The sequence below is a fragment of the Mya arenaria genome, chromosome 17, assembly GCF_026914265.1.
Source record: "Mya arenaria isolate MELC-2E11 chromosome 17, ASM2691426v1".
Classification (NCBI taxonomy): domain Eukaryota; kingdom Metazoa; phylum Mollusca; class Bivalvia; order Myida; family Myidae; genus Mya; species Mya arenaria.
Genome location: NC_069138.1, coordinates 38,297,450 through 38,314,383, shown reverse-complemented (window position 1 = coordinate 38,314,383; position 16,934 = coordinate 38,297,450). Strand labels below are relative to the sequence as shown.

The 16,934-nt window shown below is 34.8% G+C and overlaps 1 protein-coding gene across 2 annotated transcripts; it reads right to left on the bottom strand.

The window, feature by feature from the left end:
* Positions 1-1,160: 1,160 nt before the first annotated feature.
* Positions 1,161-16,503, bottom strand: LOC128222839 (BTB/POZ domain-containing protein 8-like). 2 transcript variants are annotated; one of them, XM_052931976.1, is made up of 13 exons: positions 16,463-16,503; positions 13,955-14,085; positions 13,523-13,609; positions 13,154-13,258; positions 12,003-12,842; positions 11,465-11,561; positions 11,183-11,347; positions 10,145-10,336; positions 9,554-9,736; positions 7,771-7,950; positions 5,716-5,845; positions 5,407-5,480; positions 1,161-4,819 (listed from the first exon to the last, which is right to left on the bottom strand). In XM_052931976.1, exons 2-13 carry the CDS (start codon positions 14,071-14,073, stop codon positions 4,376-4,378), a joined length of 2,616 nt encoding a protein of 871 aa, XP_052787936.1. In that variant the 5' UTR covers positions 14,074-14,085; positions 16,463-16,503; the 3' UTR covers positions 1,161-4,375. The 2 variants fall into 2 exon arrangements, with proteins under 2 accessions (XP_052787936.1, XP_052787937.1); XM_052931977.1 differs by having other exon boundaries at positions 16,442-16,490.
* Positions 16,504-16,934: the final 431 nt, after the last annotated feature.

Below are 16,934 nucleotides of genomic sequence, written 5' to 3'. Positions count from 1 at the left end.
CCTGGTTATCATATATGGTTGTCGTTATTCCAGACATTACAACCAAGTTGACCCAAAATTTGATTAGAAATGCTTGAGTGGAAGAGTTGAAAAGAAAGTGGTGACTGACTCTGACAACTCAGTCAGAAAATATGATCCTTGAGCGTCTACAATGGTATATAGGCAACATAGCAAAGATATTAACATGAAGCTAGGTACTTTTATTTGCAGTAACAAAAGTAATCCCGTAGCTGGCAAAAAAATATATCAGGTTATGTTCTTTTAATTAAGTCAGACTGAGGTCCACATTGAGCATTTCTGTCACCTGTGGTTGAATCTTTGAATGATTAGGATTTTTGCCAGTATGGGCCCAGGGTTATCTTGTCTAGGAACCTCAAACTTGGTTTGCAGGTTGGTCATTTCGAATAGATGAACCATATTGATTTTGAGGTCAGTGGGTCAAAAGTTTAGCTGTCCTTGAGCTGAAATACTGTGTCCGATTAATACCTAGAAAGCTGAGGTCAAGGGACCTCAGACTTGGTAGTAAAGTTGGTCATGATCAGCAGATGAACCTTTATAATTTTGAGATCATTGGGTCAAAGGTCAAGTACAAGGTGACTTTCGGCTAAGAATCCATTTCCAATCAAGCACTGAAGAACGCTGGGGCCTAGGCACCTCAAACTTGGAAGACAGTTTCACTACCAGCAGATGACCTCTGCAGTAAACCTGATAAAACCATTTGCCTACACCAATTTTTTATAAGTTATCCAGTGCTAGTGTGTTTTTTTTACATTCTAAAAGGTTGTTTATTTTCATAGATTTTATTTTAATTCTTGGTGTTCATTCAAATTTGAAATTCAAATGTTTGCAGACTTCTGGTTTGACCTCACTATGTGACCTTGACCTTAAGAGTAATTGACCTGGACCAGATTTATATGAAGCCAGTGTTAATGTGGACAGTGGTGCACAATGTGACAATATTTTGTCAAGAAAACCAAACCAGAGCAGAAATAAGCAGTCACCGAATCCTGCAGTCTGACTTATACAAAATAGTCCACTGTGACCTTAGAAACATTGTTTTGTTTTAAAGTGTCAGAGGGCAGTAATTACCGGTACTTCTCTGCGTTACTTTGCAGCCGCAAAAAGTCACGAAACAAGAGAACAAAGCTACAAATTGGACTTATATATTTATTTCAAACAACAAACAAAGCATAAGGACATTATATGAACTGTATAATGATCTATGCAAAACGTACATGTACATTATACATGCTGGGAGAGTATAAAACCGGAGTGCCGTGGAGTGAAAAATCAATACTCATCTTTTTTCTCTTCAGTAGAACAAGGGGCATAACTTTAAACTTATCAAAGCCAAAGTAATGGGCCTTGCTATTCATATCATCTCCTGCAACATGTGTACATATGTACCAAGTTTCATTTTTTAAAATCTTGCATAGTTTTAGCCAAGGTGAAAAAACGCACTGCACAGCCTACATATTTTTTTCTTCTGAAAAAAGATGAGCAAGCATTGCACATTAATAAATGTGAGTTTAGACTTAACAATACTGATAACATTGAGCAGGGTGCCTTCATTGGTGATCATTTGTACCCAGGTTGATTCAGGAATAATTCTAGTTCTGACTTCCATAACTTTAATGTAGATATTATTTTTTTTTTATGTTAACCACACATTAAACACATCTTTGAAAGAAATATATATCACGTGTTTGCTGAAGTTCTTTAGCTGAATACTTCCCAAAAGGTAATATATAACGTGTTCACTGAAGTTCTTTAGCTAGAATAATTCATGACATTAAAACATACATCATATGTTATATAGGAGTGTCTTCTTTGTTTTTTTTATACATTAGTTTTTATATCACAATTGTAACCGGGAAGTAGACTTCCTACCATGCAATAAGTAGCATGTTGATAAATCGTAATGATATTTCTATATATCCATGCTACTTATTGCACCGAGGCAAGCTCTGTGAATGAAATTAAACATAACACCCGTGTCAACCTCGTTGTGTATCATTTCAATAACTCTGGTGGTGGTTGCAGTTACCCGCACATGTTTCAACAAAACAAAATACCTAACTTAACAGCAACTTGAAACTAGCAACGAGTACACAACTTAGATAAACAATATTCCTAGAAGTCCAGGCAGGCCATCTCATCGATGGGGAGTTATGAAAAATTTGTTGCCTTATTAGTATTTATGCATATTCTGCCAAAAAGTTATTTTCATTTTGCATATGGTTTAATAAGCATTTTGAAGCTTCTGAGCAAAAACATGAAAAAAAGACAATGCTTCCAAATATAATATGGACATTAAGTAAAGTTTTATTCACTGCCTATGCATTAATTTAACTTCTCAAGTCTGCGTGCTGTTCAAGCCTACTCCACACAACAGTTACTTCCCTTTCATGTACAATAATATCTGATTGTCAAAACAGGTCATTTGTGTTGTACATTGTCAAACTTACTGTACAATTATATACTTCATTGAAATATTAATTTTCGTACAATAAATCCCCAAGTTCATTCTTATAGTTTATGAAACTGCTATCATATCTTCACAACCATAACTCAATGTTTTAAAAAGGATTTACAGACAAATAATTTATTTTCCATTTTAAAAATTATTAATTCACAACAATAAAAATACTTTTCGTAATAATTAAAACACGTAAATTTTTCCTTTTCAACCTTAACATGTGCACACATCTGTATTATGTTAACAATTGCACCAGGTATTTATTTTATTCATTTATACTATATTGATTGATTCTGCATCCTGATTATTATTGTGAATATAAGTCTTAACATAATATACATCATTTTATAAGAAAATCATCGCTAAAGTTATTGTAATATCTTTAATTTGCTTTAAACACATTTTGGAAATTTAAAATGCCGAGTGAAATCTAGCCTGACATTCAGTAACACAACCTTACATAATTTATATCAACATGGATCAATATTTACACATATCTTTGATGAGTTAAGTTGAATATTTCTGTAAATTGATAAAATCATGCAAACTGAAATCAAGTCCATTCTAGTGAGCTCAACATATATATCTCTAAATCACTTAGCATTTGATGTAATAATACATTCCTTTAATACATTAAATTTGTTCATAATACATTGTCTTAACTTAAGAACATAACAGTGCTTATTGTAATACCAACTGGATATGACCAATTCTATTTGTGACTCGTGTTGCAATATCTCCCCCACCCACATGCGCACCTAGTCAACTTACTCTGCCAAGTCTTTGGTAGCTTGAATCAATACAGCAGACAGCAAAACCCACTCTGCTGTGTCTTTATTGATGAATCGATATTTGACTTGTGATTCATTGAATATATAAAAAATAGACAGAGGTAATATGACTTGATCAGAAGGACGGACATGCAAATCATTATTTTATTTTTTTGAAAGGTTAAATCTCTGCAATAAATAAAGCCAGACAATAACTACATTTGCTATGTTGGAAAAACAGACCTTATAAAAGATTACCATCAAATCAAGGATAGGACATCTTCATAATCATAACATTTGAGACAAAAAGTTTCACAAATGTACATGGTATTTTCCACGTTGACCAGCAAGTGAGAAAACGTAACATGCATCATGCATCATGTATGTACAGTATGTATGTACAGTATAAAAGTTTGACTTTTAACAATACAAAGTACAAAAAAATTAACAAGAGTTGCACAATGGGATTTGAATGCTCCTCTGGTTTTCACAGTTGGCAAAGGCACGCACACAAGTGTGGCCAATATCTAAGCACTTGTAAAACCAAACGAATACAGCAAGGACATACATTTAATAGTGTACCATTATCTTAAATATCTTTTGGAATTTAAAAAAATCAGCTGAGTAGTTGGTCTGTGATATTTTATGCATAACAAATAGTGCTACTTGTGGTATGCTTACTAAAAAATACAGAATACAACATGTAAATATGAAATAAACATCACAATGATGACAATTCCCCATTGCACATCAGTAACAAATAGTATATCACAATCTTTGCCACAACAACATCACAGCATGGCATATTATGCTTAGTTAAATATAACTAGACTCTGCAAATCAGAAGTGTCACATGTTGGGAGTGCCTACTTTTTTTCTAGCAGTTCACCTTGACCTATTGACCCCAAAATCAATATAGGTCATCTACTAACCATGATAATCAATGTGTAACCAAGTTTAACAACAATGTGGACACCGCTAGACAAAGTAATCCTTTTGTGTCTGCCATGCTTTGCAAGTGACACAAAAACAAAATTGACAACATGGTCCCATACTAAGACATTAAAATAGTCACAAAAACAAACATGTCAATGCAGCATTGCCTGGAAATAGGCCAGAAACAAACTTATATCTGTTGGCCAAATACACATGTGAAAGACAAAAGGGGGATTAATCTATCCAATGAAATATGTTTAGGCTCAGGTAAATTGACCAACTCAATATCACCCACACGCCTTCTCATGTCTTCAAGATCTGCCACAAAGTCAAAGTTATCAGACACATCATCTTTTTCACTTTGATGATGAGATTTTTTCTCAATCTTTTCTTTTCTTTCAGTTTTCTTTTTAGTTTTATTCTCGATGTTATGACTGGTTGCTGGCTTGACTTGTTTGTCTGTTTTCCTCGGCTGTGAACCAGTCATTCTTTCACCCTTCTGGCCAGAGTGCACCTGTTTTGACCTAACTACATCGCAAGGCTGTTTTTTCGAGTTTATCGGTGGAATAACGGCGTGACCTCCATGTCCCTCTATATACTCCTTCAGGGAAATTCCAGATGAGCCACTGAATCTCTAAAAAATAAAGATTGTAATTTAAGTTTCTTTACTTAACCACGAAGAATATGTATATATATGTTATCAAACATTTGCCTGGTTCATAAAAAGAATCATGTCTTTTAAACAGTCATTTGTCTTTCGCCTGACACTGCTGTATGTCCTTACATGACTTAATAATGCTTAATTGTTCAAATTGTATCTGCCTGCAATAGATAAATACATGTGGTAACAGAATTATAATTTCTCTCTATATTGTTCACTTGTAACATTATGATCATGTCACAGTGCGGTCATTGTAAATGTAGTTAGAGTGCCATCATACCTCTACATGTAGTTACAGCAAGATTATTTCATTAACTGCAGTTAGAGTGCCATCATTTCACCACATGTAGTTACAGTAAAATTATTTCAGTAACTGTAGTTACAGAAAAACATAATTTTACTACAAGTAGTAACAGTACTTTTATTTCTTTACAGGTAATTATAGTACCATTGATTCTCCAATTGCAATTTCAGTATCATCATTTACAGTACTATCATTAGGCCAACTGTTGTTACAGTATCCACTTTTATCTACCTGTAGTTGAAATACCATTCCATACCTTTCTGTTATCACTAGAAAGTTTTGGGCGTTTCATCTTAGGCCTAGTTCCATCAATGTGCACATAGTTGGCAGCTGAAAAACAGTGCAATTAAAAAATAAATAGTGTCTAAATGATATAAAGCAAGTTACAATTCCAATTCAATAAAACAAGTTACAATCAAATAGAAGATGAAATGAATGTCCTTCCATAATTACTATGATTTAATTATATTATATTATATCTTATGCAGTGGGAATATGATTACATTAAATACTGTGAGATAACACCATCATGTTTCCTGCCAAGGCAAGACAATACTCAACTGACCTTGCTTTATTTCTGCCTGCATGTCTGTAGACAGAAGGTCCCAGGCCTGAGTGTCCACCACCTGGTGTATGTACTGACACAGCTGGTCCCTGCTCTTCCGAAACAATACACTGATCAGATCCACAAACTCCTAAAAAACAACATTTGAGTATTTAGACATAAATATGATCATTATTAAGCGCTCCCTAACATCACTCTATTCCCATAATTCTCTAATAGGAGGCGCTGTTTTTAGCGCTGTCATTGTAAAGCGTGCTTCCAGTCGAGCGGTTATTGTTAAAATATTAAATTTGTACCCGCCCTCCCTCCCACTTTATAAATTTAATTAATAGGTTTTGTCTCATTATTTTGTTTCTGAATGTCTTGATAAATAATTAAGCAAGCACCTGACACCACTGATGTTAATATTTTTTTAATAATGATAAGTTAGTTGTCTGAATTGGACACACAGTTTGAGTTAAACACAAACAACTCAGATCTGTTTTCATCAATCCCTAAACAGGGCTTTTTCATTTTCTCTAACAGAATTTTCTCTATTCCTCTACTTTCCAATTGAAAAAAGAACACTACATTTTCCCCTAAATTTTAGACACTTGACTCCCCAAATTGAAGTTCAATCTCCACTAAAAACAATGAAAAATTGTAATGTACAAGTTATGAAAAACCACAGCCATTGTATTATGAGCTGTATTGATGTAATTGTTGGGCTCGTTTCTTATCGAATGTCAACTTTCCAAAATTTGAATGAGTAAATTGAAACCTTTTCAAGTCGAAATTTCCCAAAACGGATTTAGGAAAAGGCTAGGCTTCTTCCCAAATGGCTAGAAAAGTCCTGTTAAATAAAAGGAACCTACTGGGAATTGTATGTTCGAGATTTTGAGTGTTACCCAGGCCTTATACTTTCCTATTTAGCTATAACTTCTTAACCAAATTTGTGTATCATCAGGTATGCATGGCACGAGTTCAACGGGCTCAGGGTTGCAATTATCATGCTGCATATCTTCTCTCCATATTACAATGATTATACATAATATTAAAACAGTGATACCTCCGTTAATGATGGTACAAATACCTTATTATTACAGTTAAGGGAAGTGATGGCACTATTACTACAGTGATACCTCCGTTAATGATGGGACAACACCTTATTATTACAGTTAAGGGAAGTGATGGCACTATTACTACAGTGATACCTCCGTTAATGATGGGACAACACCTTATTATTACAGTTAAGGGAAGTGATGGCACTATTACTACAGTGATACCTCCGTTAATGGTGGTACAACACCTTATTATTACAGTTAAGGGAAGTGATGGCACTATTACTACAGTGATACCTCCGTTAATGATGGTACAAATACCTTATTATTACAGTTAAGGGAAGTGATGGCACTATTACTAGTGATACCTCCGTTAATGATGGGACAACACCTTATTATTACAGTTAAGGGAAGTGATGGCACTATTACTACAGTGATACCTCCGTTAATGATGGTACAAATACCTTATTATTACAGTTAAGGGAAGTGATGGCACTATTACTACAGTGATACCTCCGTTAATGGTGGAACAACACCTTATTATTACAGTTAAGGGAAGTGATGGCACTATTACTAGTGATACCTCCGTTAATGATGGTACAACACCTTATTATTACAGTTAAGGGAAGTGATGGCACTATTACTACAGTGATACCTCCGTTAATGATGGAACAACACCTTATTATTACAGTTAAGGGAAGTGATGGCACTATTACTACAGTGATACCTCCGTTAATGGTGGTACAACACCTTATTATTACAGTTAAGGGAAGTGATGGCACTATTACTACAGTGATACCTCCGTTAATGATGGAACAACACCTTATTATTACAGTTAAGGGAAGTGATGGCACTATTACTACAGTGATACCTCCGTTAATGGTGGTACAACACCTTATTATTACAGTTATGAGAAGTGATGGCACTATTACTACAGTGATACCTCCGTTAATGATGGTACAACACCTTATTACAGTTATGAAAGATGATGGCACTGTTGTTACTACAGTGATACCTCAGAGAACGGCTGATACAGGCTGGTTTTCTCTCCTTCTGTTTCCCCTTGTGCTGTCTCTATGGTCTTCACCCACTTGTGTATGGCCAGGTATGCCTCGCACGAGTTCTCTGGGTTCAGGGCGGCAATTATCATGCTAAATATCTCCTCAATGGGCTGCTTGTTAAATGGTAGGCCTTTCTGGAAAAAAACAGAGGACATTTAGTTCTGAGCAAGTAAAACATTAGGTTACTGTGAAATCATTAATGTTAGAGGGGCATTAATGTGCGTGGTTTTCGTGGGTTGGGTGATCCATGAATTCAAGATCCCACGAAATATAGTCCCTTTATTCACATTTTTTCAATTGACATGTTATGTACATACTCTAGTATATTCTTTACAAAGGTCGCAGTATACAGCGTTTATACCGAACTCACTGTATATCTTACTGTTATTGTTTTGGTAATATATTATATCTGCCTTTTTACTAATAATTGTTTCATTGTTTTTTATTTACCAAATGACAAACACGTGCTGTAGCGTGTGCTGTTCATGAAAATCTCCAGGTTTACAAGATGCGTGTGTTGAGTGTTGGTACTCAAATTTATTTCTTTAATAAAATATTAATCGATTACATTGATTGTTTGTATTCAAATAAACGCACCTTCTAGATGTTTTCAAGTTTGTTACGTTCTTAATTGATATTCAATGGCTTCGCCTGCCATTATATTTGATCAGGTTCCATCTCCTTTTAATATCCAATTAAATCGATAATTGACATGGGTATATGCTCTAATTGGCATGTTGTACCACTAAAGCGAGTGTCATAAACCGTGCAACGTAGAAGACGGAAATCACGTGCCCAGCATAAGGAGATTATGCAGACGATCTTGGTTTCGGATTTTTTTTCAAGAATGAAAAACCACGAAATTTAAGTACCCACGAAAATGTAAATTTTCAGAAAACCACGATATTTCATGCCAACGAATATAAATGATTTCACAGTATACTATTTCTTTTAGTTTGATTGTGAAGACAGTTGAAAGCTAATATGTATAAAAATAGAGTCCGTTTCCTGGGTTGCAAGTTTCTGCGTAAATATCTGCAAACCAATGATATAAGATTGATGACTAAAAATCAGATCGTATATTTTAATATTTTTGTTCGAAAATTAATGTTTTATGGCTTAAACCGTTACTAAAGGCATAAAACATCAATTTTTGAACTTAAATATAAATCTGCATCTGATTTTTTGTCAGCAGTCTTATATCACTGGTTTCCATGGATTTTCGCAAAAATTGGCTCCTTTCAAGACAAAAAAGTTGTCAAAACCTTCAATCTGTGAGAGTGCAGCTTTAAAACCAATAATGGTCCCAATTTCTCGAAACTTCTTTTATTAGTCCCTTAAATCAGGATTAAGCTAAGCTCACTATTTTTGTTTTTCAATAATTTGCGTAATATTAACTTCTTAAAGAGTTGTTATACTTAAGATAGGAATTATTTTTGTGATAATCACAAAACATTTTTTAATTATCAAAATTCAATTTTAGTATTTATTTTGGCTAATTGAAATAAGCTACTTAAGCCTGTTTAGCTTAAGAAGTTTCGATAAATTCTGGCCTGGTGTCCCTTTAGACAGTCCATGAGAAAGTACCCCTATACCATTAGATCAATCTCACTCAATGTAACATTTACCAGTGCCACATTACATTTCCTTACACAGCCTGATATCGTTATTAGATTAATTTCTTTTTCGTAGAAAATTAACTTGATTCAAGCTAGGTCCTAACAATGCAACAATTACCTTATCAATTTTGAAGAGATTAGTCTTGGAGATAAGGTTGACAAAGTTCTTGCTGGCAAACTCTATAGCAGCATCCATCAGCTGTACAACCATGTCGAACAGTGGCTCTGTCCAGCTCAGCTTTGGTGTCTTGTTATTCAGTTGGCGACACGTGATGAGGGTATCTATTACATTATCAACTTTCTGAAATGTTGAATACCTGGTAATCAGGACAGTATTATATCTGTCAGCTATCACATACTAGGAAAGTGGGAGAACTGTTAACCAGCAAATACATCTGGTAATTAGAAGGTTAATAATTAAGTTGCTTCCCCTATGTTTTTCAGGAGCCTGACTTAAAACAAACCAATAAAACTGTCGTTCGTTGAATATATCATTATTCCATCTTTCTAACTATAAGGGTATTATGTTTTTCAACAATGAGTTTAAAAAGCTAAACCAAAACGCAATTATATATTCATTTGATTAAGACATAATTCTTCTGAAAGACTGTGACAAAACTGTTCTATACTCAGAAATACCAATGAAATAATAAAATTAATAAACCCAAAATGCAGCTATCAGCAATGATTTCATCTAATCTACACTGACCAGATCAGCCTCTGCTGTTTTAACACAGTACTCTAGGACATCAACAGGCAATCGTAGTAGTGCTCGTGTTCCCCACATGGTGTTGAAGTTTCTGTTCACCCAGTGGACACATTTGACCTTGAGCTCTTCAAGACTGTACATCATCGCTACAGCCAGCGTGTAAGGCACACCTTCTATACATGTTGTGCAAGGCTGCAAATAGAGAAAGTAGTAATAAGCTTTAATCTAAAAAGTTCTTCTTGACCTACTTGGCGAGTTTGACCTTGACCTCATCAGAGCAATACATTATGGCCAGGGCCAATTAGTCTGTAACATGTGATCGTAGAAATATTATGGGCAAGCTAAAACATTTTATAACATGCAAAAATATGGGCAAATTAGGAATAAAAGTTCACGATAATTTCAAGAAATAGAACAAACAAAGTTGGCAAGTTGGATACACAAATATCTGTGAAAAGGTGAGTGATTGTAGAATGAATAGGGCTCTTCAAACTTTTTATAACATGCCAATATATTATGAACAAATTAGAGAATAGAAATTTACAGCAGATTTCAAGCAATTAACCAAAATTGAGACCACTTGAAGTTAGCAATGATGTGTAAAGTTAAAAAAATTAAGTATGAATATGAACAATGGAGAAATAACTCAAAATACCAAGAGTCATGGTTGCTTAGTAGAGTAATCCTCCTGAATGACATGTATTTGTACATGAGTTTTCTATTCTGCTATGAATGTTTTAATTTACTGTTATAAATGCATATTTTAAAAGTTAAACAGGATTATGGTTCTTATGCTCTGCACTTGTGCATATTGCCCTCTGTCTGAGTTTCGAGTCTCATTGCAATCCAATCAGAAGATTTGTATTTATTCTCCAGATAAATGTGTGATTGGTGGACAGACATACTGACAGACAAAACAGCTACAGTTTGCTCAGCATATTAAATTAATGAAATTTTTAAAAGAAACAATTTAAGATTATAGACCTAATTCAAATTGTCATATCTTACATAGACTGGATTAAAATATCTAAAACACACCTTATGGAAAAAGTGGCAGTAGTCCTTTGTGAGTGAGAAGACAATGGTCTCTGTGAAGCCCATCATACAGTACATGCCTGACACAGCTGTGAGGCTGTCCAGCCCCACCCCCGGGAGCAAGGCCACACACCCTCCATACAGGTACAATAACATCTGGTGGACATTCTGGGCATTGAAAGAAAATAACATGATAGGCAATATCCTTAAAACAGTGACATTTAAGCTGAAAACCAGACGATTTAAAAAAATTAGCATTATAATGATGTTGTGTTTTATATGTACCTGTAAGGAGATGTCTTCAAGGTGAATATCTCGGCCCTCCTTCCATGTCCCTCCCAACATAGCTCCAAAATACTCTGACCGTGCTGACAGTATACACCTAGAGTATCATAAACAAGCTTCTTATATATTTAAAACAAGAAATAAGGAATCAATGTAACCTTGTAACAAGCCAAAGAAATTCAAAGCAAGAGAAGCAACCTGTTTTACCAGGGTTCTCATTTGAATATTGTAACTCTTTTCCTTTTATTAATTTTAAAAAAAAGAGAGTCTCAACACAAAATAATTCATATACTCGTAAGTCCATTAAATACCAAATGTGAGAATATTGTTTTACAAAACAAGTAATCAAAAAATGAGATTTTGGAGCTGGCAGGTAAACTAATACAAGAGCAATACAACCAGATATTAATGCTCATCCATTTTTTTACCAAAGGGTAAAATTATTTAAGACTAAAAACAGTGTTGGGGCCTTGCTTCACAGGTGTGTGTTGTCAGCTTGTCATTGGTAAATGTATCAGACTTCAAACATTCCTTTTACCTGTGAGCCGGTATCTGGTTCCCATTCACATGTATCACACAGTCCACCCCCTCCCCATCCAGCACCAGCCTCAGGAGATCTGCCCCAAGCCCCGAACTGGGCTCCACATTGGTGCCGAGTCCAAACTTTTGGATCAGAAGGTCCCTGATACTCCATCTACAGCAATCTTTTGTTGGCCTAAAGGCTTGCCCTCTCACACAGTTGTTGGAGTTCACGCCATTGCCAAATTCAGCTGACAATGGAGTCGTTGAAGCAGTACAGGAATTTGAAAACATATTTTCACTGTTTTGAGTTTGTTCCAGTTCATTCTCTTCTACTTTAGAGCTAGTCTCAACATTAGGTCTGTGAACCACATAAGAGTCCACTAGAGGTACAACTGAAGAGCTATTCATATGTTTTGGAGCAGCTACAATGCCAATAGCTTCTCCTATTGCGTTTTCAACAAGTTCTTTAGCAATGTCTATGATGTGTCCATCTGTATTGGCTTCAACATCCTCTACATAATTATTCACAGCAGCAACCTCAGCAGTTTGTTGATCTCCAGCATGAGCTTCAATATTTTTACTGTTATTTACAAGCATACTTCTCTCATTAACATTTCCTACATAAGTATTAGAACTTGTCACTAATCCTTCTTTTTTAACTCGATCCAAACTTGCGTTTGTGATATTTTCAGAGATTTCTTTGATGTTTTCAAACCCGTCCACTGTAATTCTAGAGACATCACTGTTTGTTTCATTTGAAACTGTTTGTTCTTGATGCAACTCAGTGTTTGTTCCCTTGGCAACCTCACAGAGTTTTTCCAGTTGTTCTGAAAGATCGTCTTCTGTGTAAAAAGCCCTAAATTGAATTGAAACATCATTTTATTATTACATCCAATACAGATCTCTCAGTCAACACTTGCACAGATTTAACCATCAAAAACTTTACTTCTAAGAACACTGCTTTTCTAGATTTCATATTGGCATAATGCAGTTTAAGATAATAAATGATAATAAAAAATGTAATACACAAAAATTGTGGACAGGAAAATACCCAATTCATTAACACATCTTACTGGTACATAACCTTAGGAAGTTACTTTGACACAACGTTCCTGAGATTGTTTTACAAGTAAACACACAATTCTCCACTTTGCAGTTTAATCTTACCTGAGGCAAGTGTTGACCACCGCCTGCTGGTCAGTGGTCAGTTGGGACAGACTGACCTGTCCTTCCTCACACTCACTGTTCAGCCATTTGAATACATCCAAGCTCCTGGAATATGGTTCATTCATTTGTATGCACATACAAGTGCTGGCAACTTTATTCTACTAAAATTGAATTAAATTAAATGTATAATGTATAAATATATCTCCACTGACCTTACCAGTCTACATGTACATGTCTGTGATAAATGAAACCTTTATGAAACTGTTTGTTGTGCTGGTTATCTAGAACAAAGAAAAGGAAAAAGAAAATTTATCGTTTCTTTGACTAGAATTTATACTTGTAAATTGAACACACATATCATTGTTTTACCTGGCCTTAATTATACAGGCGTGTAGAGTGTGTGATGTCCCTACAAGACTCAGCTCTAAGTCACCGTGTGTCCCCTCCTCATACAGTCTGAAAACAAAAAACACACAAATAACAGACAATAATGAAAACTATGCAAATACCAGTTTCATCAGATAATCTTAAAAGTTGAGACAGCATTAAAGCTGTAAAAGGCATTCAAATGAACTGCATGCTTTGGCAATAATACTTTTGATTAACATTACAACATTCCTTACAACACCCATTAGACATACAACTCTTATTGTTGTAAGCAATTGTTAAAATGATTAAGATTATTGTATTCTTGCAAGGTTACCACCTTTGAATGGTCAATGAAAAAATGGTTCACTGTGTGTTTGAGCTATGATTGATTATCTAAATGAAATAAATGAGAAAATGTTGCACAATAGTTACCTTTGCATGTCCTCCTTCAACAAGCCAGCCTGTTTCATCTTCACTTTATCACTGGCAGCTATACATTTTCTCTCAAGCGCTGACATCTCTTCACTTCCACCGGGAACTTCAGATTTCATGATGGTCCTTGTCTTTGAGAATATATTCAAGTAAGGTTTTAGCAGTGTTTTAAAAAGAAACGAGTGCTGCAAAAAAGAGACAGGGTGCAGAGGGAGAAAAATTGTATTGGCTAAAAAGAATTTGACCGTTATGAATTTGAGAGAGGTAATATTAGGTTTATACTGCAAAATAAGTAAGTATTTATAATCATATTATAAGCTTAAATAAAAACAAAAAGGCATACTTGTTTGTTTTTAAAAGATTTAATGTGATCTACTTAAGTCGCATAAGGTAAAAATACCATGTTTAATGCTCATTTCTTTCAAATTAAACTCAGTATCGTTCACAAGAACCGTTGTTTTTGACATCTTTCCATTCTTTATGGAATCTTAAAACAATATTGTTAAATGTGGTAAATCTTATTTGGGAGTAAGAGTGCATCTTTAAAGTCTCTCAACAAAGAGACAATATTACCATTATTATACATTAGAATATAGTTTGTAATGCATTTCCTTCTCTTTTGTAGTTTTTGACATGTTACGCATAAGGAAGCTAATAATTGCTATCAATGGTGATCAAGTTCTATTTCATTATTTGTGTATTTAAGAATTACTGATTAATGTATATGGTCAGGGCTTTTTCTATAGTACCCACGTGTCCAAATATCGTGCCCATTCCCAAAGCAAAACATGAGATATTTTTCCCAGTCTGGAGAAAAAAATCCCAATGAAAAGTAAACATAAATTATTATTATTATTTTTTATACAAGTCTTTTTACCTGTTCTGGTTCATTTACAACATCCTAATAAATTATGTCATGTTAAGTTTTTGAATTCAGAAATCATTAAATTTTCATCACATTGAGAGATCAGTATGAAATATTACCTGTCATGACTTATTGCAATAAATATTTAAACCCAAAGGATTGATATTTCGGCCATTATGGGTCTTTTAAAGCTGCACTCTCTCTGATTGAACCTTTTGACAATTTATTTTTGTGTTGGAACGAGCATTTTTTTTGTTTAAATATCTGCAAACCAGCATTGAATGACTGATTACAAAAAATCAGATCGCAGATTTCCATATTTGCGCTCCAAAATTGATGTGTTATGTATCTATATTAAACTGCTAGTAACAGATTAAGCCATAAAACATTAAATTTGGAATAGAAATACAAGTATAAAAATCTCCGATCTGATCCTTTGTCAGCAGTCTTTCATAGCTGGTTTACAGATATTTACGCAAAAAATTGTTAATTCCAAGACATAAAATAAAAAAGTTGGAAAAACGGTAAATCTGTGAGAGTGCAGCTTTAAAAGGGAAAAGAAACTTATATTAAATAATTTCCTTATTTGCAGGAGACTAGACAGCTTGTTCTTTTAACTGTAAAATTTCCCCATTTCAGCATTATGTTATGTTATGTAATGTCCACAAATATGGTATGTTATAAAGTGTGAGTAAAATTATAAATCATGGTCCGTAATGTCCCGAAATATGATCGGTTATGTCCCCAAATATGGTCCGTTATGTCTGGTCCGTAATGTCCATGGTCCGTGACTAGTCCACCCAAGCGGCCTTCAACGAGTCATTTGACGATTATTTTACTATGGCAGACTCGTGACGTCCACCATCCAAGCAAAAAGTAGCAAGCCGTCCTTGCGCAGAGAATGCTCGCGGCCACAATTTTGAAATCATCACAGTTATAAATTCACATTTCTACAAAAATATTATTGCCTACTACTAAACAACTCTAATGACAAATTCAATCCAAGTTAGATCACCGTCGGATATATATTAAACAATTTTGTCATTATTATTCAAAATTGATGCATGATACTACTATTTATTCTTTCACCCAGTGTTAAATGGTAGAGTTGTAGCGTTACAGGGATACACATGAAATGTCAAAATAATAATAAAGTATCCCTGATCGCTCATTATGCACCAGTCAATTGTAACCAATTTTTACCTTTCAGGTGAATGCGGTGGTTTTGTCTTTGCCCGGGCTTGGCTGGACCGTAAGTCAAAGTCCCCACTATTCCCCGGATCTGGGGCGGCCGTGGTTACAATTGACTGGTGCATTATTGTAGCTAGGTCCGTGACCCCCTTTTTTCGTAAGCAACTCGCCCCTTATTATCAGCATTAGAAAGTAAATCATTATTGGATATTGTTATTTTAGCTATGGCATTTATACACAACAGTCAGTGTAGATATCACTCAACGCTTTCGAGAATTTGGACTGTTTGTTTAGGCCAGTGACTGTCACGACTGTCAGTGCCCAACTGTCATATTCCAGAATCTGCACAGTGCTGCCAGTGAGTCAATACAACTTAACATTTCATTATATATCGCAGTTAAATCTATCATACAATAAAAGCTATCACTTACACGTAAGATGAACAAACCTACCGGTATTATTTTGACATTTGTTTATGACAAAAAAAAACCCCCAAAGGTTACAGCATACTAAATATTGTGATTAGTCAAAACGGCAAACACCCCAAATGGAAACGGTTATTCCAGGATTGTCGCAGCAGGGAGTACTGCGGCAAAAGTGAAATGATTTGTTTGGAGCTTTTTGTGCATGGTGGGTGTTATCTCTTGTATCTTGAAAATGGAGGCATACATCCTTAATACCCCCCATCTCCATTTTAACGTCGTGAATACTGCCTTTGCCAAAGGTTTTGTTTAAATTGACCATGGGCTGTCCCATGGTTTCATATTAGCGAGATGCACTGTGCATCAACTATGAGGCTGTGCACTGTAATGTTACATATACGGTAAGATAAGATATATGTACATATGATTATAAGATCAGATTTATTATAAGTTGGCAAGGAACAACCATCCCATGATAAAATATACCTACATAAATTATAGT